The sequence below is a fragment of the Symphalangus syndactylus genome, chromosome 8 (genome assembly GCF_028878055.3).
Source record: "Symphalangus syndactylus isolate Jambi chromosome 8, NHGRI_mSymSyn1-v2.1_pri, whole genome shotgun sequence".
Classification (NCBI taxonomy): Eukaryota; Metazoa; Chordata; class Mammalia; order Primates; family Hylobatidae; genus Symphalangus; species Symphalangus syndactylus.
In genome coordinates, this window is record NC_072430.2 from 100,207,741 (window position 1) to 100,232,969 (window position 25,229).

At 40.3% G+C, this 25,229-nt stretch overlaps 1 protein-coding gene and 1 pseudogene across 1 annotated transcript in view; both read right to left on the minus strand.

Moving 5' to 3' along the window:
- The window catches only part of DNAH7 (dynein axonemal heavy chain 7), a 380,869-nt gene that overhangs the window by 325,941 nt on the left and 29,699 nt on the right, over positions 1-25,229 (minus strand). The window contains exons 2-4 of the mRNA XM_055290080.2: positions 21,540-21,607; positions 15,092-15,532; positions 4,226-4,288 (exon numbers count right to left, since the gene is read on the minus strand). Of these exons, the coding sequence (XP_055146055.1) occupies positions 4,226-4,288; positions 15,092-15,106 (78 nt within the window). The 5' untranslated portion in view covers positions 15,107-15,532; positions 21,540-21,607. The remainder of the gene's footprint in view (positions 1-4,225; positions 4,289-15,091; positions 15,533-21,539; positions 21,608-25,229) is intronic.
- LOC129488213 (glutathione S-transferase A4-like) lies at positions 9,758-10,401 on the minus strand (annotated as a pseudogene).

Here is a 25,229-nt window from a genome sequence, read left to right on the forward strand (position 1 = left end):
AAGACCAAAATCGAAAAAGTTTACATTTCATTTCTTAACTCCAACTGTAAGTAATCTCCTTTGAAGATGCATAGCATTCTTTATTGTTTAAATTATTTTTGGCTAGGTGTGATGGCTCATGCCTGTAATCCTAGCACTTCGGGAGGCAGAGGGGAGTGGAGTGCTTGAGCTCAGGAGTTCAAGACCAGCCTGGGCAACATGGTGAAACCCCATCTCTATCAAAACAAATACACAAAAATAACCTGGGTATGGTGGTGCATGCCTGTGGTCCCGGTTACTCAGGAGGCTGAGGAGGGAGGATTGCTTGAGCACAGGAGGTGGAGGCTGCAGTGAGCCAAGACTGCACTACTGCACTCCAGCCTGGGCAACAGAGAGACACCCTGTCTTTAAATAAATAAAATATATTCTGATATATGAATTATGTGTACACCTACCTACACTGTTCTCCTAACCCCTCACCCCACCCCACCTCCACCTACTAAATCAGTCTTATAGAGATGAGTGACATGGTTTGGCTGTGTCCCAACCCAAATCTCATCTTGAATTATAGTTCCCATAATCCCTATGTGTCATGGGAGGGACCTGGTGGGAGGTAATTGAATCATGGGGGCAGTCTCCCCGATGCTAGTCTTGTGACAGTGAGTTCCCACAAGCTCTGATGATTTTATAAGGGGCTTCCCCTTCACTTGGCTCTCATTCTTCTCCCTCTTGTCTCCTGCCACCGTGTGAAGAACAAAGTTGCTTCCCTTTCCACCACGTTTGTAAGTTTCCTGAGGCCTCCCCAGCCATGTGGAACTGTGAATCAACTAAAGCTCTTTTCTTCATAACTTACCCAGTTTCAGGTATTTCTTCATAGCAGCATGAGAAGGAACTAATACAATGGGAAAACTGACTTTAAAGTCATTTTAGCTTTATCTTAGAAAATTATAAAATGGTGAGGCTGGGCATAATGGCTCACAGCTATAATCCCAGCACTTTTGGAAAGCCAAGGCAGGAGGATCACTTGAGCCCAGGAGTTTAAGACCAGCCTGGGCAACATGGTGAAACCCTGTCTCTACCAAAAATATAAAAATTAGCTGGGCGTGGTGACCCATGCCTGTGGTCCTAGCTACTGGTGAGGCTCACATAAGCCCATGAGGTAGAGGCTGTAGTGAGCCATGATCACACCACTGCACTCCAGCCTGGACAACACAGCAAGACCCTGTCTCAAAAAAAAATTACAAAATGGTTGACCATGCCCTAAAAAATGGATAACTAAAGATAAGAAAAGAAAGGAAAGGAAAAGGTAAGAGTGCAATGAGCTTCAGACAGTACTTTCTGAAATACAAGCACCAGATTAGGGGAATGTTTCACACATATACAATGCTGTAACCCAAATGGTTCTGGTTTCTACAATTCCCATTAGGCTACACAATGGGAAGGGAAATATGAGCACAACATTTTCAAGCTAACAGGTGCAACAGGTGTTCTCAGAGTTGAAGCCTTCCCTTTGGGGAGAAAGGGTGTGGCAAAGGCCTGAGAAGAATGCAGTTATAGATGACAAAGAGGAAAGGCTCTGGGATGTCTAGTCCAAGTGCCCTGGAATTTTCACATCAGGGATAGAGGTAAATCGAATGACATCTATTGTCCTGGAGTCACTACAAATATCCAAAACACCCTATGTAACCCAAGCATCCTATACAACAACTCCATCACTGCCACCACCCTGACTTTTTAAGATCTCTGCATCGTCCATTCTGTTGCTGAGCTATTTCTCCAAGTCTCACCATCACTCTAGGTGAAGAAGGGTGGTAAGGACCTTAATGTTTCCTTCTTACATTGCAGTGCAGAATATGTATCTCATAGAATATTTTACAAATAGTGCTTCTCCAGCTAACCAAGACAAGCAGCCACACATATGTCAGAAAAATCATCTGGCAAATGATGCCCCACATCCTGCTGGCCTCACCTTGGATTCCAGACGTGGCTGTAGTAAACAGTTCTGTGCTAGCTTCTTACATCAAGAAAATATCTTTTGGCCAGGCGTGGTGGCTCACGCCTGTAATCCTAGCACTTTGGGAGGCCAAGGCGGGTGGATCGCGAGGTCAGGAGATCGAGACCATCCTGGCTAACAAGGTGAAACCCCGTCTCTACTAAAAATACAAAAAAATTAGCCGGGCGTGGTAGCGGGTGCCTGTAGTCCCAGCTACTCAGGAGGCTGAGGCAGGAGAATGGCATGAACCCAGGAGGCAGAGCTTGCAGTGAGCCGAGAGCGTGCCACTGCACTCCAGCCTGGGCGAGAACGAGACTCCGTCTCAAAAAAAGAAAATATCTTTTGTGGCCGGGTGCAGTGGTTCACGCCTGTAATCCCAGCACTTTGGGAGGCCAAGGCAGGCGGATTACCTGAGGTCAGGGGTTCGAGACCAGCCTGGCCAACATGGTGAAACCACATCTCTACTAAAAATACAAAAATTAGGCGGGCGTGGTGGCATACGCCTGTAATCCCAGCTACTCAGGAGGCTGAGACAGGAGAATTGCTTGAGCCCGGGAAGCGGAGGTTGCAGTGAGCTGAGATCATGCCACTGCACTCTGAAAAAAAAAAAAAGAAAAAGAAAAAAAGAAAAAAGAAATGTCTTTTCCTTTCTGCAGTGGGAATCCTCTAATGCTATAGTATGGGACTCTAGGAAGAGCCCACTCTGCTCACACACATGAGCAGCCAGAAGAGGATGGGAGTCAACATCCCCAGGAACAATCTTTCACCAATACAGGATGAAAGATAACAGATAAATGCTATTCCTTGACCCTCCTCAGGTGATCAATTCCAGGAAGCATTCTATAAGCTCAAAGGTCATGGCAGGACACACCAGTTGCCTACTGCACTCATCAACTTGACGGCCCGTGGTTGTATGGCCTTTTCTTCTTCCTACTTTTACTCTCCTCAATCTCTTATTATTGCTTCTCAAATATACTACCTGCACACAAGTCCTTGTTTCAGATACCTCGTGCACAGGAAAATAGGCTAGGAAAACACATAAGTCAGTGCTCTTTCATCTTTCCATCTGCCCTTTCATTGTTCAACTCTTATCTTGTTCCATAAAAGATTTAAGACTCGTGGGAGGAATATGAACGAGATGTGCAGAAACGGTGAGAATCAGGTCACCAGCTCACAGGGGCTGAGAGCCACCAGTGCCAATTTCAACTACAGGGTTCACCTCTAGAAGCCCGAAGGTCCGTAATGAAAATCACTCTATGTCTTAATTACTGCTGGAGAACTTATAGCCAGGAACAAACTTTAATATTCAAATAAAAATTTTTAAATAAATGAATGTTTTTAAATATCTCTTAAAAACCTAATTTCTTTTAAAAGACATAAAACTCAAAGGATATGGAAAGAAAATTACAAGAGCCAATCAATATGAGCACAATATAAGGTTTTACATCAGCCAACAAAAGCATTTTAGACAATTACATGCCTTGCTGACTAGAAGAGATTATTCAGCTCAGCCACTGAATATTTATTCAGCAAGTAAATTTAAATTTAACATGCCAAAAAAGCTAATACCTTTTTTTTCAATTTTAGAATTTGTCAAATTTTTTAAGAGAAAATGTCTATTTCATTTCAGGTTTACTTATAAACTAGAAACACGATAAATATTTGCAGAACTAAAAAAAAAAATGCTTTGATTCTATTTTGTAGAACTTTTGGTAATCTTCGTATTATTAATACGAATAGGTACATAATTAAAACATGTACTCTGAAATGTCCAAGATCACACACTTAAAATTTTCATCCAAGTTTTTTTATTTCAAAACATTAGGAATAATCTCTGCATAAAGCAGTCCGAATTCCATTACATAGTTCATGCTGAGCTCTTAAATGTTTCAAAACAAATAATATTTGAATTGAAACTCCACTTAAACTCAACTTCTGTAGAAGTTATAATAGTTTAACTCAACAGCATTAAACTCAACATACCTAGACAGCAAATTTTATTCTGTAAAATCTAACCTGTACCCAACCATCCTCTGTACATACCTGAAAATTACAGCCTATAGTTATTTTACTGATATTATTCTTCCTAAGCTATGTACCTCATAGAATTCCTCCATCAGAAAAGAATCAAATGGAATTTAAAATTGTATAAAATTTAAAATCAGAAATTCAGTAACTTACTTTCAAGCTTGAAAAGTAGTAAACAAACATTATTATAAAGGAATAAAGTATGATAGTATATTGGTAAATTACCATAGACAGCTGTGGTAGAAATCTTACTGTTGTCTTGGATTTTTCTTTGCTGGCTGATTTATCCTGTATGAAAAACATGAAAAAACAAAACCGTTTACTCCGTTAATGCTAAAATTGATTCGCTCAACCAAATTTTACAGTGTTTATTGTAAGCACACATCATCCAAAATATTCTAAAACATACTGTACAAATGGCATGATCTTGTATACAGAAAATCTTAAATAATTCATCAAAAAATATTAAAGCTAGTCAATGAGTTCTTGTAACCAGCTAGGTTGCAGGATACAAGATCAATACACAAAAGTCAAATGTATACAGGATACGCCAGGAGGGCGATGCATCCCAATTCCACAGGGAGAGGGCATGGAAGCTCCGCACCCAGGACCCTCCCATGCCTCTCCCCATGTGTCTCTCCATGTGTTTTTTCCTGATTTGTATCCCTTATAATAAAATAGTAACCATACGTATTTTAAAAATCAATTGTATTTAATATAATTGTATTTAATGCAAAATTGAAATTAAGAGACAATTCCATTTACAATTGCATGAAATGGAATAAAAGACTTAAGAATAAATTTAACAAAAGAAGTGTAAGACCTATACAATGAAACCATAAAACATTATTGAAAAAAATTAAAGTTCTTAATAAATAAAAGGACAACCCATGTTCATGGATTGGGAGACTAATATTGTTAAGATGCAATACACCCTGAAAATATTCTACAGATGGAACATAATCCCTATCAAAATCCCAGCTTCCTTTTCTGTAGAAATTAACAAATTGATCATAAAATTAACATGGAAATGTATCAAGAAGAATCAAACAATCTTGAAAAAGAACAAATTTGGCAGACTCAACACTGAGATTTTACAACTTACTACAAAACCACAGTAATAAAGACTGCATTGTTCTAGCATAAAGATAAACAGAGATCAAGGGAATAGAATTAGGAGTTCAGAAATAAACCCAGACATTTATAGGCAACTGATTTGTCATGAGGGTTCCAAGACAATTTAATGGGGAATTGGGCATATCTTCTGGAAGTCTGACTGAATCTAATTTATTCAAAACTTACTTGGCCCCACCTCCCTTCTCTATAACTAAAACTTCATTTTTTTTTCCTAAAATGGTCTACTTCCTAAGGTGAATATGTATTCTGGTTCTTCCCCCCGCAAGCTGCCATAAGTAACATTTGAACTTCTTAGCGGTAACCTTAAGAGAAAGGGGCTAATCTCCTTTGCAGTAGAGAATAATTCCATGGTAGAAGTTTCATCTAGGTGAGAGGAAGCATTTGCTGAAAATGACAATTTGATCTATAAAGCAGATAAGTTGTGCTTCTGGCCAGTTGTCAATTTATCGCCTCAGCTCCCAATTTGCCTTTTTTGCCCTCCTTTGGGATATGTTACAGGACATTATAACATTTCTCCTTTGACAACCAGCATATTATCATGGGTGGCAAGAAGCACTGTAAGAGGAAGAGGCTTTCTTCCTGATTCCAGTGCTTCTCAAAGCTCCCATGGTGTGGCTCCCAGCAGTCAGCAACCTTGTCAATCCATGGTGTGAGGCTAACTCAGAGGCAGACACCCTCCAGCAAGTTTCACCAGCATCCCTGTGGGCAGCTTTCCACAAGTTTCACTTACATCACAGAGGGAGACTTCCTTTCAAACTTTCAGGATCCCAGCAAGTGGTTTTCTCTTCCTAGCCCAGACCTGCATCTCCTCAGCAAATGTTTTTCCACCAACTGGGCCACTGCCACACCTTCTCCCATGAGGTCTTAAATCTAAAGGCTTTGGGGAAGGGATGGCTCTTCTGTTTGAGCAGAGAGTCTCTGCTCTCTTAACATTCTGGTTAATATTAAAACTATGTTTCCGGCTGGGCGCAGTGGCTCATGCCTGTAATCCCAGCACTTTGGGAGGCCGAGGTGGGTGGATCACGAGGTCAGGAGATCGACCATCCTGGATAACACGGTGAAACCACGTCTGTACTAAAAATACAAAAAACAATTAGCGGGGTGTGGTGGTGGGCGCCTGTAGTCCCAGCTACTCAGGAGGCTGAGGCAAGAGAATGGCGTGAACCCAGGAGGCAGAGCTTGCAGTGAGCTGAGACTGCGCCACTGCACTCCAGCCTGGGCGACAGAGACACTGTCTCAAAAAAAAAAAAGAAAAACAAACAAACAAAAAAACTATGTTTCCATTCAATAAAGAGAGATGGCTTGGAGCAGAGTATTCAAAAAATCCACTTGCAGTCTGTCCATTATCCCCCAAACTCTCTTTTCCAAAATAATGAGGTTTATTTTCAATGTATATGTCTACCATTCATAGATAATCTCTCTTTTCTCTCTCAGTCTAAAGATTTTCTGCTTATCTCTGGTGTTGTTTCCCTTATAGAGGCCAAGGTGGTATTTACTTTTATTTCTATCACTTGGCATTTAATACATTTTTCAGTCAACTACTAAAGGACATTGTTTTTGCTGCAGCAATTTGAAACTCTCTCTAATGTGCCTTTTCTTCTCTCCCTATTATTTTCACTAGTATGCAAACATGTTAAAATCCCATCAGAAAAAGTATCAGCCTTAATCCTATATTCCCTCTAGCAACTGCCCGATTTTTCTGCTCCCAATTTCTCCAGAATCTTCTCCAGTGAGGTATTTATTCCTCGCATACCACTCTCATCAAGAGCTCTGATTACCTCCACAATGCCAAGTCCTGTGGTAAATTCTCAGGCCTCATTTTACTCAATCTTTTAACAGTATTTTGACACAGTTGATCACTGTCTCCTTCTTGAAAACTGTCTTCACTCAATTCCCAGAATGATTATGTATTTTATGCTCTTCCTAACTGTGAACACTTAAACTTTTCATTGCCAATTCATTCTCATGTTTTTAAATTCATTTTTAAATTTACAAATAAAAATTGTATACATTTATGGTATACAATGTGGTGTTTTGATATATGCATAAATCGTAGAATGGCTAAATCAAGCTAATTAACATATGCATTACCCCACATACTTATTTTTTATGGTATGAGCACTTAAAATCTACTCTAATAGCAACTTTCAAGGATACATTTTTATGAAGTCTAGTCATCATGATGTATAATAGATCTCTTGATCTTTTTTTTTTTTTGAGACGGAGTCTCGCTCTGTCGCCCAGGCTGGAGTGCAGTGGCGCGATCTCGGCTCACTGCAAGCTCCGCCTCCTGGTTCACGCCATTCTCCTGCCTCAGCCTCTCCGAGTAGCTGGGACTACAGGCGCCCGCCACCACGCCCGGCTAATTTTTTTTGTATTTTTAGTAGAGACGGGGTTTCACCGTGGTCTCGATCTCCTGACCTCGTGATCCGCCCGCCTCAGCCTCCCAAAGTGCTGGGATTACAAGCGTGAGCCACCGCGCCCGGCCGATCTCTTGATCTTATTTCTCCTGTTCCTTCTCATTTTCTGATCTTCGTGTGACAGACATCCCTCAATCCTCAGGTATGTTTCCTTTCTAATTGACCCCATCCAGCCCAAATATTTTAAATATTACTCATATACTGGAATCTCCCAAATTTATCTCCCCAGTATTAACCTTTATCCTAAGTTCCCCACTCCTATATTTGATTTTTGCTGTCTCCACTCAGAGGTCAAATAGACATCTCTAACTTAATGTGTCCAAAATATTGTTTGATCAATAAACTTCCACAAACCCTACCAGAACTTCCCCATATTTTCTTAAACTCAGTAAATGGCATCACCATTAACACCACTATTCAAGCTAAAATCCCTGGTACCATCCTTGACTCCTCCCTTTTTCTCATATCACACATTTAATTCAGTAGCAAACCCTTTGAGCTTTACCTAGAACATATATCCTGGATCCAACATCTCACAATATCCATTATTACTATAACCATGGTCTAAGGAACTGGAAAGAAAGGGGAGAGTGGAAAGAGAGATCGGGGTGGAGAAAAAGAAAGAATGGGGGATCAAGAAAGAAAGAGGAAAGGAGAAAGAATCTTTATTATATCATGTGTCCATTATGTACCTGAATCTATTCTGATGTCCATTCTCTTGGATTTCCCAGTTCAGTAAACCATAAAAAAAATCTGTTTTATTTTTTGAAGTTTGAGTTCCATTGTACTTACTTACAATAAAAAGAGCTCCTACTCTTGGTCATCAGTCTCAGTGACTTAAAAATATACATGTGATTAAATCTACCTAACAGCCTAGTCTCTTAGTTGCTTAACCTCCTCATCTGTAACCTTGTCTTCCGCTTCATCTCTGCCAATCACTTTCATGGCAACCCCTCTAGGATCTTATCACTAAATATGGCAGCTCTTGCGAAAATCTTGATTTTAAAACATTCTTTTCTCTGATCACCACATCCTTTGCTCCCAGCAAGTACCATCTGATGCCCTCCTATATTTCTTTGTTTCGATTGAGATCTCTAATATCTAAGCTCCTTCTCAGTATCCATCTGCTCCCTCATATCTTTTCTTCTTCCTTGCCTAATTTAGATTCTACAGTCCATAGTCACAACTACACCCTATCAAATACCCTCAACTCCCTCTGGCACATACTTAACTAAAACCATAATCCCGTTGGAATTCAACTACTTACCTTCTCTATGCTTGTACCCAAGTAGGTATATATTGCTCAAGGAAAATCACATCTCCAGTCCTACTGGATTCACTTTAAGTGCACGATTAGTAATCTCAGACATTCAAAACTTTTGAAATTTTCTAATAAATTTGGTGTCCTAAGTTTTGTAATGACCTATCTCCAGAGTTTCTCACACATCATCATTTTAGTACTTGAGAATGCCTCCATCTTCCTGTAACTAAGTCTACAGACCTACTTACGATCACACCTTCATTGTTCTTCTATCCTTCATCTACAAGCAGTTGGGGACACTATCACACGTACGACCACAGGCCAATCCCTCCATCTCCTTTCACTTTATTGAAGACAGTGCTTTTCTGATAATCCCTCTTCTTCCTTGAATTAGCAATGCCTCCCTTTATACTACAGAACTCCCTTTATACTACAGAACTTTGTATAAAAATATACAAAGAATGTTTATTTTTATTTTAATGTTACATTTAATCAGCATTTGCTGTTAATGGCACCATGGTTTGCTTTTTGTTTGACACAGAGTCTCATTCCATCACCCAGGCTGGAGTGCAGTGGCGCAATCTTGGCTCACTGCAACCTCCACCTCCTGGGTTCAAGCCATTCTCCTGCCTAAGCCTCCTGAGTAGCTAGGATTACAGGCGTGTGCCACCACACTGGCTAATTTTTGTATTTTGAGTAGAGATGCGGTTTTGCTATGTTAGCCAGGCTGGTCTCAAATTCCTGACCTCAGGTGATCCGCCCGCCTCTGCCTCCCAAAGTGCTGGGATTACAGGCATAAGCCACCACACCTGGCCAGTTTGGTTCTTTTCAGACACTTTCCCCTAGGATCTACAGTTTGCTTCTATTATCCACTACAGAAGGCATGTGCTGATACTGTGGTTGGATCGTTAATTCTTGCCATCATGTGACCTGCTGCCACTAGAACTGCAGAATGTTTCTAACTAGTTCAACATATTGGGTATCAGGGAGTGGCTTCCTCTGACTCCCAGGTTGCAGGAATTTCTTAATTCTGGGGATGTTGCCGATTCCTGTTTAAAATGCCTTCAAAAGAGGGAAGTCAGAAAGAACAGAAGCATTGAGCTCTTCTACCATTAGAACAGCTTCTAACAGTTGTATGCTGCCCCCCTGAATTTGTTGCCAGCAAGAAGATCCTCTCCATGGTCTTTCAAAATCTTTGCAAAGATGGCCAAGTACTGGGTTTTAGCTTTCTTCACGACTCAGCAAGGTTCTCCACTTTTTCCTCAGTGGGCCAGCGCCATCATCATCAGGTCCAGGGTGCCCTCAGCACACATGTTGATCCCGACTCTCTCCTTCAGGTCCATCCCACAGACATTGTACTTAACAGCAAGGTAGCTGAGAATGGCTGTAGTCAGTGTCAGCATCATTCCATCAATTTCAACCAAAGGCACTTGGCCAAAATGCAGGCGTCTATCTTTCTTTTCATATTACCTTGTTTCAATAAATTATTCTTCAAACTCTATTCCAGCTGCAGCCAGCAGCCAAAGGACTGACTCCATCCTGCCCCTGACACGAAAGTAGTAGAGCTTGGGTTTGGCTGCCATGCCTCCTGGCTCAGGGTTTTCTCTTCAGCTATCTGGAAGCTCCAAGAATGTTTATTTTTAAAAAGAAAAGACGCCAGGAGCGGTGGCTCATGCCTGTAATCGCAGCACTTTGGGAGGCTGAGGTGGGCGGATCATAACATCAGGAGTTTGAGACCAGCCTGGCCAATATGGTGAAACTTCTACTAAAAATACAAAAATGAGCTGGGCGTAGTGGCGGGTGCCTGTAATCCCAGCTACTCAGGAGGCTGAGGCAGGAGAATGGCGTGAACCTGGGAGGTGGAGGATGCAGTGAGCCAAGATGGTGCCACTGCACTCCAGCCTAGGTGACAGAGCGGGACTCCATCTCAAAATAAATACATAAATAATAAAAAATAAAAAGAAGAAAAACCTTCTTTAATTGTGCTTTCACTCCAATTATCACCCAATTAATTTATCTGTTTCCTGTACCAAGACTGTCTGTGCAGACTATATTTACTCACATCTTATTCTCTTTAAAATTAGGAAATATTTCAAACATACAGAAAATAATATCATGAACACTTGTGTATCTTTAACCCAACTCTTTGACATCCTGGAATTTTGTGTTTATCATTCCTATGCAAATTTTTACTACACTTATTACTACATATGATTGTCAAACAACCTAAGATATTGTTACTACATGATTTTAAATTTTATATAAATGCCATCACACAATTTGTATCCTTCTGCAACGTGCTATTTTTTAATACTACATTTTTGAAATTTATCCCCATTAATACGTTTCTCAATGATTTTCACAGCTGTATAGTACTCTGTGAGCATAGTACAATGCATCCATTCCATTCTCTAGTGAATGAACATTTAACTTATTTCCAATGTTTCTCTATTACAAAAGATGTCTCAGCGAACTCCTTGGGCATGTATTTTAGTATAAACACACACAGTTCTTACGCATGTATCTCATATATACACACATATATGTGTGTATATGTAACATAAATATATATGTGCATGTCTGTTTTGTCCCTTTAATTCCATTGGTTTATTATCTGTAAAAAAATTTTTATTATATTGCCTAATTTACTATGATTCCTGATAGGTCTTGATATCTGTAGGGCAATTCCCTCCACTTTACCATTCTTAAAAATTATCATAAACAATCTTGACCTTTTTTCTGCCATGTGAAATTTAGGATCTACACTGCATGAAATTTTTTAGGAAAATGATAGAAACACATTGAATACTGACTCTTCTCTCTTTTGAGCATAATATATTTCTTTACTTATTCAGATTCTGGGAGCATATCCTTCAGAAACATTTTGTAGTAGTCTTCATAGGGTGTCATATGTCTTTTTTAGACTTATTCTTAGGTATAAATATTTTAAAAGAAAAATTCATCATAGGACCTCAACAACTGTTAATCCAAATGATTTATGGACAGGGAACTGTCTATGAAGATTGCATCCATTTACAATAATGTCTGTGATGGTTGTGCTCTGCCTCAGATCAAGTCTTTACCCTCTTCTTCCTGCTCTGTGCCTAGGAGGCTGAATTCGACAGATGGACATCATCTGTGCCTTCAGTTCTCTGACTTCTGATAGGAATTAACCTAAAAAGGCACCAGGAGGAGACTGAAGAGCAGGAGGGCAGAAAGTTTAGAATATTTGTTTCCTAGTCTTCCCTGTTCCCTGTTGTTCTGATAGTGGCTGAATTCTTCCAGACCTCAGCTCCTGTCAGGAAGCTACCATTCCAAGTGTCTAGCACTCATCAGGGTCTGAGAATAATGTTCAGTTTCAATGACCCATCAGGCCTAGCCATGGTAATGGCATCCTACTGCCGTTAATCCTTGAGTGTCTCTTCATCCCTCGTGGTTCCCTTAACCTTACCTTTCATCCTTCCAAAGGAAAACCACACTCTAAATTAGCATAAATGAAATTCTCAAGATTAGTTTTTAACCTTACCAACACCTCTACAAATGGTCTTTTTATAAATGTTCTTCAGTTAAGTCCTTTTGAGTATGCCATCTGTTTTCTGTTGGGATCCTGACTAATATAATTTTACATTCTAAAATTAAAATTGCTAAGGAGTCTGGGTCTTCCTTAAATAGTCTGGCTTTGCATTTTGTTTTTACTTCGCTGATTTCCACCTACTTGACTGCTGGAGGAGATGTCATAAACCTGGTATAGCCCAAGTATTAACCCTCCTGATCAAATGACTAGAATCTATAAATCTGTCTGGTTAAATCAACAATAACCTCTCAAAATTTAGTAGTACTGATTTAAATATAGTTGTCAGTTGTCACATGTTTGAGTTCTGTTTGTTAAAGTTATCATCATGCTGTTGATCTCATATCCAACTTTTTTCATTCTTTCCCCTTTTTAAGCGATGACATTTTAAAAACATGATGAAGGAAAATGGAATGAGCATCACATCATATAAACACAAATTACTTGATTCCATAACTAGAAAAAGTACTGGGGTAGAAAAAGACTGACAGCTTTTTCCTCTTCTCTGCCCACAATCTGTAGTATATCTGTGGGGAGCATTCTGGTCTTTAGATATTTGTGCCTTTAAACCTCTGAAAGTTTTTCAACTGATACTAAAAATGCCTTTTAAAGTTTTAACTCATTTTAAAAATGAAATGAGCAATTGCAAAAGATTTATATTTCTTCTAAATGCCTAATTTAAGAGAAAAGCCCAGACTGCTATTCCTGAAAAATTCCATGTCACTCTCAATCTTCCACTAATGAGATGAATATGTTAAAATCTCCTTCAGCAAATACGATTTTACCACCTGCTCACTTTCTCAAACTGAGTGAATATACAAGTAAATGTCACATAAAAAATGGCATTTCCAAAAGTTTAATCCATTCTGTTTGTTTTAGGTTAAAATATAAAAACTTTCATTCTTCCAAAGGAAAGCTACACTCTAAATTAGCATAAATGAAATTCTCAAGATTAGTTTTTAAATTACAAATCAACCAAAACAGTGATAGAGGGCCCTCTGCTGTTCAAAAATAGTAAGTGGAAAATGGAAATCATGTCCATTCTTTTAAGATCCCACTGCCTCTTCAATAAATCACAACCTTTCTGGGAGGGGGAGTGAGAGACTAAGGTGTCATTTCCCAACATCACTTTTATAAAGATAAAGTAAAATTTAGAACTTAATGGCTGGTGGGTTTTTAGTGGATACTTTTTAGTTGTAGATGGGTAAGTTAGGGGAATTGTGAAAAACAGCTATTGAGAAATACCATTGGAAATGTGATAAAAGTGTATTTTAAACTCTAACAACGTAGGATATGGTTCAAGATCTGGCCGAGGACTAATTTGGGCAACAAGCAAAGAACCTGCTCAATATATAATAATGGTGACGATAACAAATGTTATTTTTAAAATCTGATTACATTAATATCATGTAGAAAAAACTAGTAAGATCTATTAAACAATTGCTCAGTGTTTTCTGGTACTTGTATCTGAATTCTTTTTGTTTTTTGCTTGCTCATTTACTCTTTTATTATTAATACCAATTATACTTTAGCATATGAATCAGTGTCCATTTCTTAGTTCTTAAATTATACTTATTTTTTAAAAAAGGTTCAAACCAAATTTTCTTGAGCATTTCAGGTATTAATTACTTATTTGGTGAATTAACCAATCAGGACCTTCACAAAGTTCTGTTAGTAATGTACAACTCAAGGGATAGGAGACTAAATCCGTTTTAATATTGTTTCCACAATAAATTCTAACACTACCGAAAAAAGCATTATAAAGCAATAAAAAAGAAATAATTACCGTTTAATATTGTGTAAAAGCTAAATGAAATTTGCAGGCTTAAAAACAACTGTTTTTCTTCCAAGAGGTTTATAGGGTCCTTTTCCTTACTCATCACTACATAGAAAGCTAGTTATTTTCTAGCTAGGCAGAATAATGCCCACGTTTAATATCTTCCCATTCTGTGCTGATATTAAGATGACTGACCATTGTTCTGCCTTTCTTTCTGTTAGTTGCTCTTAAGTTCAATAAAGAAAGAATTCTTAGAAGAAAAAGGAGAGAAAGAAAGGAAGAAAAAAAGAAAGAGAAAAAAGAGAAAAGCAGCTATTGCAAAGTGCATCTTTTATCACATACCATGGAATATCATCTTAAGAAGTGCCATTTGTCACTTACCAAGGCCTTTCATGTATAGTATAATATTGTATAGTTATGGTATGGGATGGTATCTTATTTGAAATTGACAACAACCTCAGAAAGAAGAAAAGTTGTTTTGATGTTTCCCCCGCTCTGCATAAGAGGTGGGAGAACTAAGGCTTACAAAGACTAAGAGATTTGTCCAAAGTCACACGGCTAGGAGTTCGCTTCGATTCCCACCCTAGAACCCAAACCCGCTGCAACTCCTTGCAGAGCCGCCTCTCACCCAAGCACACCTCCATTAGCACTCTGGGGGTGCTCTGGACTGGGGCTCCCCCTGCTGGCGCGCCGCTAGGCTGCTAGGTTTGGTTGTTATGACGACCAAGAGCGAACAGCTGGGAAGGGAATGTATAAGGGCATTAGCGGGAAGCGCTCAGTAACCCAGGCCAAGTGGGGTGAAGGAAGCTGTACACCGCGGAGTCACAGCTGGGGAGTTCGGTGGGCAGGAGGGGCTTCCACCACTTCTGAAACGCCTGGGAAGCGTCGCGGCGGCGGCAAGCCTGGCAAAGAGCAGCCCTCTCACCTGCTCACTGCTCATGGCTGCGAGGACGCGCTGACCTCACCGGCGCTTCTGGGTCGCTCCTGCCCGCGGAACCCCTAGGACGATAGATGCAGCGCCCCAGGACTTGCGGCGGTCTCAGCTCCCTCCGCGCCAGAGCCGTCTAGCGTCCCGGCAGCGTTTGTTGCTAAGCAACGTGCCAGCGCAGGTTCCATTTCCGGTCATCTGTTCCTTCTGGGGCTGGACCCGGAAGCTGGCGCGGGCTCCCGCAAGAGGAGCTTTCTGGGGCGCTTCTGCTAGTGTTGTGAGGTCTAAGGTGTGCGTTGAATAACCAAAGACACTGGGTGGGTCTCCTCCAAAATCCTCTGATTACTGAAGTAGATCCTCACACTTCTGCACCCTCCTTCTAAATGAGCTGGGTGCCCGGGACTGCTGCCTTAACCCCTCAGAGGTCTCGGAGAAACACTGGAATGAAATGATTACAAATGTCGTTGCTAATGTGGGCGAGTGGAGTAACGCGAGGCAAGACCCAGTAAACACCTTTCATTATTCATGTGCTTCCAACCCCTGTGCTGTTGACTCTAACCGCACTCTAGAAAACTCTCCTTTGGAAGAATACCAGTAAAGGAACTTTCCAACAATTCTTGAAACCAACATTCACAGATGGTTTACTACATGAAAAGTGGTGCGCTAAGCACAAATGTGACCAAGACATCTATTCGCCACAGGCTAGGGGGATGTCCAAGCCAAGCACTTACCATGTAGTGGAGACGGTGCTAAGAATGGCAGTCCTCAGCGAGAACATAAAGCACCAACTAATTTTCTCACGGAGGGTATGGAAGGGATGTGGAAGCTGAAATGTGAAGGAAGAAGAAATGCCAGGCAAAGAATGCCAGGCAAAAAGCAGGTCACATACAAAGGTCTGAGACGAGAGCATAGCTATTGGAAGTAGTGAAAATGGTTCTGAGAGGTTGACGAGTAGGTTTGGATCAAGGGGATTGGAGCCAGTCTAGAGATGAAGCTGAGGTGATAAGCAGGTGGTATATCTTAAAGGACCCTATAAAAGGGCAGGAGTTTGGATGTCAAAAGCAACTGACCTCCACTGAAAAGTTTTTTGCTAAGAAATTGCAGAATTCCATCCTGAAATTAACAAGGAACCCCAAGGGGTCATAAATAGCCAAAACAATCTTGAAATTAAAGAACAAAGTTGGAGTACTCACACTTCTTGATATCAGAACTTACTACAAAACTATAGTGACCTTAATTTATTTTCAACAAATGATGCTGGGGAAACTAAATGTCCATATGCGGAAAAAATGCAGTTGGACATTTACCTAAAAACGTCATATACAAAATTATCTCAAAATTGATCAAAGATGTAACTGTAAGGTCTTAAACTATACAATCTTAAAAAAAAACTTAGAAGAATCGCTTCACGACTTTGGATTTGGCAGTGATTTCTTGGATATGACACCAAAACGACAAGGAAAAAATAGACAATTTGGCTGCATCAGAATATAAAACCTTTGTGCATCAAAGAATACTCTCATCAGTAAAAAGACAGTCCACACAGGCCGGGCGCGGTGGCTCACCCTTGTAATCCCAGCACTTTGGGAGGCCGAGGCAGGCAGATCACGAGGTCGGGAGATAGAGACCATCCTGCCTAACACGGTGAAACCCCGTCTCTACTAAAAACACACAAAAAAAATTAGCCGGGCGTGGTGGCAGGCGCCTGTAGTCCCAACTACTCGGGAGGCTGAGGCAGGAGAATGGCGTGAACCCAGGAGGCGGAGGTTGCAGTGAGCCGAGATCACACCACTGCACTCCAGCCTGGGCGACCTGGTGATACTCCGTCTCAAAAAAAAAAAAAAAAAAAAAAAAAAAAAAAAGTCCACAGAATGGAAGCAGATATTTGCAAATCTGATGAGGGATTAATGTACAGAATATTAACAAGTGTTAATGAGGATGTAGAGAAATTGGAACTCTTGTGCACCACTGGTGGGAATGTAAAATGGTGCAGCTGGTATGGAAAACAGTATGGCAGTTCTTCCAAAAATTAAAATAGAAATACATTATGATCCAACAATTCCACTTCTAGTACAAACCTGAAGAAGTGAAAGCTGGGACACAAACATACATATACATATATATATATATATGTATATACATATATACATATGTGTATATGTATATGTATATGCTCATAGCAGCGTTATTCAACAATAGTCAAAAGGTGAAGCAACCCAAATGTCCCTTGATAGACAAATGCATAAACAAAATGTAGCATATACAGCCTTTTAAAAAGAAAGGAAATTCTGATACATTGCTACATCTGCTGCAACACGGATAAACCCTGAAGACATTATGATAACTGAAATTGGCCAGTCACAAAAGAAAAAATACTGTATGATTCCACTCATCTGAAATACAGAGAGTAACCAAATGTATATAGAAAGAAATTAGAATGGTGGTTGCCAGGGACTGGGAGAGGGAGGGCCACGAAACGGAATGAGGAATTAATGTTTAATGGGTACAGAGTTTCAATTATGCAAGATGAAAAAAAATTTGAAGATGAATGATGGTGATGGTTGCACCACAATGTGAATGGACTTCATGCCACTGTGTCATACACTTGACAATGGTTAGAATGGTAAATTTTATGTTATATATGTTTTACCATAATTTTAGAAATTTGTTTTAAATATCTTTAAAATAAGAGGAGGAAAACTGAAGCCAAAAAATAAAGGAAAAATGACAAGATCATATTCCCATTTTACAGGAATCACCCTAATTTCAGCATGGTAGAGGGATGGGAAGTAGGTGGGACTGGCGGTAACAGAGAGACCTGTTAGAAGACTATTACAAGAGTACAGTGAGGGATGAGGATGGCTGGAACTGAGCCAATGACAGCAGGAATGGAGTGGACACATTCAAGAGATATGTGGGAGATGACTTCATTAAGATGTGGATGTTTAAAGGTAAAAGAAGGTTGAGGATCATTTTACTGCTTTGGTTACCTGAATGGGTGGTGGTATCATTCACTGAGTAAGAAAAAGGAGGAGAATAAACAGGCTTTACAGAGAAAGTGATGAGTCCAGCATCGGGCAGATTGAGTGTGAGATATCTATAGGACATGGAAGTGTGTATGTGGCTGGTAGACATTGCACATATTGGTCAGAGCTCAGAAGATAATTCCTGGGCTAAGGACATGGATCTGAGGCTAACATATAAATGACATCTGAATCCATGAGCATACATGAAATGGTTCAAGGAGTGTGTAGGGACAGAACAGAAAGGAACCTAGTAAAGAAAAAACTAAAACCTAAACACTACCAATCTTTATAAATTGGATAGAGGGGGATCCTGCAAAGAAAACTGAGAAAAAGTAGCTAGATATAACAGGGAACTCAGAATATAGAATCATAGAAACCAAGAAAAACTGTTTCAGGAAAAAGAATATAGAGAACAGTATCAAAAAGTTCTGACAATATGTAATCTAAGGATTTAAAAGTATCCATTGGATAGAGTGCCAAGGAAGTCATTGGTGAACATGGCAAAGGAGTTTCAGTACAATGCAGTGGGAGGATTTGGGGCCAGATTCCAGAGGCTGAAGAGTGGAAGGAGGGAGACTGCCAGAATAGACAATCTTCAGAAAGTTTAGGTTATGAATAAGAGAGATAGACTGGGGACTGAAAGGACTCAGGGAGAGAGGCACTATATTTTTTCAAATAGGAAAGGTTTGGTTGTGTTTAAATGCAAACAGGAAAGGAGAAGATGAAGATAGAAGAAAAAGTAAAAGGAGATAGGATTAATTTCAGATGGAGAGATCTTATAAGCATGCCTTGTAAAAGGAAGAAGGAAGGAAGGATGAGTGGAAATGTGGGTGTTTAAAGCTTGCTTGTGTGTAGTTGGGGACATCCCCCCCTCCCCCCCAAAAAATGAATTTTATTTTCTCTGTGATATAGAAAGCAAAATCACCTTTCAATAATAAGAAGAAAGGTAAGAGGCGGGGGATGGTCAAAAATTTGAGGAGGAAGTAGTTTCGATAACTACGTGGCAGAAATGGAGAGAGAACAAAAGTGATTAAGGAAATAGAGGAAAAGCTCAGCCGAAGTTGAAGCCTCTGAATCAGCGCCAGCCACTATCCACTTGGCTCTGCACCACTCTCCAAAGGTCTTCAACAGACCAGACTCAGGTTCAGAGAAGACAAACACACAGTGTCTTTCCCAGGCTGGTATAACAGGAGAACAGAGCAAGAGAATGGAGAATCTGATAAGAGTGAAGTTGAAATAAAAAATCACAGAAACTAAAATAATGAGTAGAAGAAGAAAGGACTGTTAACTGTGGAGAAAGGGAATGGGACGGAAAGGGTCTCAGAGAGGGTGATATAGTGGGAGAAACTAACTCTCAAAACACAAAGTGAAGGAGTGAGGGTATTGTCTCTGTGATTTCAGAAGTGGAGCAATTCCAGGTGCTGAGAATGTCCCCAGTGTGGCCACAGAAGTGGGGACTGAAGGACTTTGCCATGGAAGGTCAAGGAACTAAGCTCCTCGAGCTATGGCTGTTTCCATGGATGCTAAAGTAGCATAGTGTAGGGGAGAACTGTGAGCCAATGTCTTCAACGAATGAAGCTGAGTCAAGGAGAGGAGATGCTATGAGCCTAAGATTAGTAAGAATTCATAGTGGAAAACAGAAGATAAATGTTGCAGACCCCATATCCCAAACTTGGAAGAATGGAAAAGCCTAAATAGAAATAGGCTTGAGGGAGAGACAAATTTCATTAAAGACCTGGAGATAAGAATAGAGTTCTGAGAATGGGTTGAAGATGTAGTTTTGTTTCATAGCCTAAGGGTACAGTGATAAGTGTTGAAAGTCAGTAAAGTACTAGGGGGTTCAGTCAGCCAATTAGAAGCAAAAAGCACTTAAGAGAAAAAGATTTCCTCAAGGATTTACTCCACAGGCAATAACCAACAGATATAAAGGTGTACTAGGTTTAGCGGCTGCCAATCTGATGCCGAAAGAACTAGTCCCAGCAGTTCCGAGGTGTTTAGAAGGAGTTTCAGATTCTTGGCAAAAGTTCAAGGTTAACTGGATTGCTTCATGGAGGGTCATAGTCCACATGAGCAGGCCAGGAGACACTGAGGGATTCACAGCAACAGCACAAGACACAGATGAGCCTAAAAACAGTAGCCATCTACCTTCCACTCTTTACCATCTGCCAACTTTCCTTCTTCAATCCTCTGCTATCTCACTGTCCATTCACCTTCAATCTCAAAAGCCATCGTTGAAATCTACAAACATCAGGCTATTCTAACTTGCTACATTGCCTCCACTAGGCCGCCATACATAGCTCCCCTGGAGTCAACATCTGATTTGCAGAATCCTGTTTCTAAATTTGTCTTTGGGTGAGTATCTTGCCAGAATTATGGAAGGAAAGTAATTTTTTTTTTAAATTGGCAAGGACAATTCCTTTGTATTTGTCAGTTATCGTGATCCCTGTCAAGCAAGAGGAATGTGGCTTTCAGGACTCACTTCTTAGAGTAATTCTCACAATCATCAGTAATGTCACCAATTATACTGAATGCTGAGATGGGAGAAATAAGCAAACTAATCTCTGTCCCCACTGTTCAGGTTAAGACCAGCTCAAAATCTTGACAAGAATCCATATAGTTCTCAAAATATTCTGAATGAAGTTTTTGTTTAGACATGTTGGACCACTGTATCTTCACAAATTATAAAAAGGAACTTTATCAATCTTGTTATTTGTCTCTTGAAAGATCCTCTTTTGCACTTAGTGCTTGATTTGGGTAAAGCTGTCTGTATGCTTTTGGTTTACTAATCTATAAATATGGAAGTCCATTTTAAAAGAAGGTATCTGGGGACTAAAACTGGTTCCTCCATTTAACCAAATATGAAAGACCAAATAAAAGAAATTGAATTGCTGATATTTTGGTTCCCTGAGCCTGAACTTCAGTTACATTTATGATCTTGTGTTTTCTCTCATGGTTTGGATGTTTTTTGCTAAAATGATTTTATTAGACATGAACCAAATGTTTGCTTAGGAATTTTATGCCCAAACTTGTGCTGATTCTAAGGGAATTTTTTACAAGACTATGTTTTATTTTCCTTTAAAATATATTGTGTAAGCTTATGCAGCTGCTGAGCTCTGACTTTTTATGTTGTTATTTGTTACTACTTATTTTTTTTTACCTCCTGCTTTTGAAACTGTAGCATGTGTGGAAGGAAGCAAGGAGTGCTAGAGCTTATTTTACATCCTCCTTTGAGGCAGTGTGGCAGCTTTTTTGTTACCTTAGGATGGAGTATAAGATTGGGAAAATCAAATGTACAACTTAAAACAGAGTCCAGAATCTGGTTGATTTGTTGTTGTTGTTGTTTTGACATGCTTCTCTCTTTGTGAACTGATACTTGTCCTCATTATCCTCATCTTGCTCGGTCAACAAATATTTCCTACCTGCAGTAGGCCAGACACCCTTCTAGGCGTGAGAGATACAGAGAGCAGCCAAGATCCCAGTTTCCGTTCTAGGAAAGAGAAATGGAAAATTAGTGAGAAAAAAATAAATTAATAATTTGAGTTGGTACAAAGACCAAAAAGAAAATGAAACAAGGTAATGGGAGAGACTGTCATCAATGAACACATCTTCCAGGAGACATTTGAGCTGGGATCTGAATGACCAAAATGAGCCAGCCATTCAAATACTTTGGAAATGAGTTTCCCAGGAAGTAAGGAGCAGCTAGATCACAGGTCCAAGTAGGGGAATGAGCTTGAAATGTCCAAAGGCCTGAAGAAGACCAGGAGCATAGTGAAGAAGGATGTTATTTTAATTACATGGAGAAATCATAGACTGAAATGGCAAGAGGGGTAGCAGGAAAGCCAATTAGGAGCCTACCGCAATAGGCCCGGGAAATAGCAATGGTGGCTTAAACTAGAAGGAGGCAAAATTGGAAGGATGGAGAGAAGAGGACAAATCGGGTATATTTTGGAGGAAAATCTGCTATGTCTTGCTAGAATACATGTAAGGGATGAGAATAAGGTAAAATTACTCCTAGGGTTTTTTTGCCTGAACCTCTTGGTGGATGGTTGTGCCTTAAAATGAGGAAGGCCAGGAAGCAGGAAGACACGTTGGAAGGTAAAAGAAAATTTAAAACTCATCTAGTTGCATTGGCTCATGCCTGTAGTCCCAGCACTTTGGGAAGCCTTGACCGGTGGATCACCTGAGGTCAGGAGTTCCAGACCAGCCTGGCCAATATGCTACAAAAATTAGCTGGGTGTCGTGGTGTAAGCCTGTAAATCCCAGCTACTGGGGAGGCTGAGCCATGAGAATCGCTTGAATCCAGGAGGCAGAGGTTGCAGTGAGCCGAGGTCGCCTCACTGTACTCCAGCCTATGCAACAGAGCAAGACTGTCAAAAAAAAAGGAAAGGAAAGGAAAGGAAAGGAAAGGAGAGGAGAGGAGAGGGGAGGGGAGGGGAGGGGAGGGGAGGGGAGGGGAGGGGAGGGGAGGGGAGGGGAGGGGAGGGGAGGGGAGGGGAGGGGAGGGGAGGGGAAGGGAGAAGAGAGGGAAAGGGGGGGGAAGGAAGAGAAAAGAAGGGAAAGAAGGGAAGGAAGAAAGGAAATTAAATTTAAAATTTAGTGGTGATTTCTGAGATTTTAGTACACCTGTCACCTAAGAAGTACACACTATACCCAATAGGTAGTCTTTTATCCTTCACCCCCTCCCACCTTCCACTTTGAGTCCCCAAAGTCCATTATATCATTCTTATGCCTTTGTGTCCTCATAGCTTAGCTCCCACTTACAAGTGAGAACATACAGTATTTGGTTTTCCATTCCTGAGTTACTTCACTTAGAATAATGGCCTCCAGATCCATCCAAGTTGCTGCAAAAGACATTATTTTGTTCCTTTTTTATGGCTGAGTAGCATTCATGGTGTATATATACCACATCTTCTTTATCCACTCATTAGTTGATGGGCACTTATGTTGGTTCCATATTATTGCAATTGTGAATTGTACTGCTATAAACATGGGTGTGCATGTGTCTTTTTTATATAATGACTTTTTTCCTTTGGGTAGATACCCAGTAGTGGGATTCTAGATGGAATGGTAGTTCTGTTACCGGGGATGCTGCCTTGGGATGGATCCTTTAGCCGATATCAATAGAGCTGGAGCTCTGGACCAGCAATCTCCGTTCTTGTGATAGTGAGCAAAGAAATGCAAACTAACACCAAAGTGCAAGCTCAAAGCAAAGTTTATTAAAGCACAGTAATACACTCTCAAAGGGAGAGTGGGCCAACTCCTGCCAAGTGAAATCAGCCGCTCTTTGCAGAGCTCAGGATGCTTTTACGGGAGGAGTTGAGGCTTGGGCTGTGTTTGAGTGACAGGATGATGTCATTTGGCAGTTTATGGTTACATAGCTGAAGTTAAACTGAGCATGTTTTTACCAATCTTTAAGAAAAGCCCACTCAGGGGGGCAAAACCACAAGTAAATTTTACTGTAATGACTGTATAATAAGGATAGGGTTCCCCAGGGTTATGGCCTAGATCAAGCTTGTCCAAATGCAGCCCAGGACAGCTTTGGATGTGGCCCAACACAAATTCGTAAGCTTTCTTAAAACATTATGAGATTTTTTTGCAATTTTTTTCTTTTTTTTGCTCATCAGCTATTGTTAGTGTATTTTATGCATGGCCCAAGATGATTCTTCCAATGTGGCCCAGGGAAGCCAAAAGCTTGGAAAACCCCTGGCCTAGATGAACGGGACATGTGCCATGTTAGGAAATTTTTATCTGTGCCCCAGTTTTTCTTTCCCCAGGATATGCTGGCCACAGACTTTATCACAAATTCTGTCCATTAGGGTGGAGTTATGGCGATTTGGGGGCTGAATTTAGGTGGGCCAGGGCCTGTCTTAATGACAGCCCTTCTGCTTTCTTCTCTCACCCTCTCCCAGCTGCTAATGTCTACTTAACTACCTAACAGCTCTACTTTTAGCTCTTTAAGGAATCTCCATACTATTTTCCATAGTGGTTGTACTAATTTACATTCCCACAAGCAGTGTAAAACTGTTCCCTTTTCACCACATCCACACCAACATCTATTGTTTTCTGACTTTTTAATTATGGCCATTCTTGTAGGAGTAAGATGGTATCTCATTGTGGTTTTAATTTGCATTTCCCTGATGGTTAGGGATGTGGAGCATTTTTTCATATGTTTATTGACTGTATCTCTTCTTTTGAGAACTGTCTATTCATATTCTTTGCCCACTTTTTGGTGGGATTATTTCTTAAAAACTCAGTTTTAAGCATGTTAAGTTTCAGTTGCCTAGTAGGCATCCAGTTGAGATGCTGAGGAGGCAGGAAACCATCCTGGTCTGGGTGTGGCTCCTGTCAGGGTATAGATTCGCAGTTCATCTAAATATAGATGGTCATTGAAGTCATGAGATTAGATGAGATCATCAAATGAGATAGAATAAAGAAAGAAAGAAAGAAAGATGGTTTAAGGACCAAGCCCTGGGGGCTCTTGTTTTCTCTTTCTGGAAACTTGAAATTTAAAAATCACATATTTTGTCAACCCTTTATCAAAGAGTTATGCAAGTACAAAGTTAGAGTTATAATAGATAACTGAGATATAAAAGAACCCTACAAAACGTGGTTGACAGTTCATGCATGTGGTATTTGTTTGTGAAAACCCTGAGCTATGTATGGACCAATTCCCATGAAAACAAATAATGATGTTTTATTACCACACATTGACCTTCAGCTAATCACAACCAGACCTGAAAAAACACAAATGATTGCATTAGTTTCTTTGAACACTAGAGGGAGATAGTCACCTGTAAATCAGGAAAAGAGAAAAATCCTTGCTTTTTTCCTATAGAACTACTCTTACCACAGAATCATAGAATATTTTAAAGTTTGATTATTTTTACAATCATCAAGAAATATAGTCATGTATTATAAAACTGGAACAAGCCTGGCATGGTGGGTCACTCCTGTAATCCCAGCACTTTGGGAGGCCGAGGCGGGCAGATCACCTGAGCTCAGGAGTTGGAGACCAGCCTGGGCAACATGGTGAGAGCCTGTCTCTACAAAAAATACAAAACTTCGCCAGCCATGGTGGCAAGCACCTGTAGTCTCAGCTACTGGGAGGC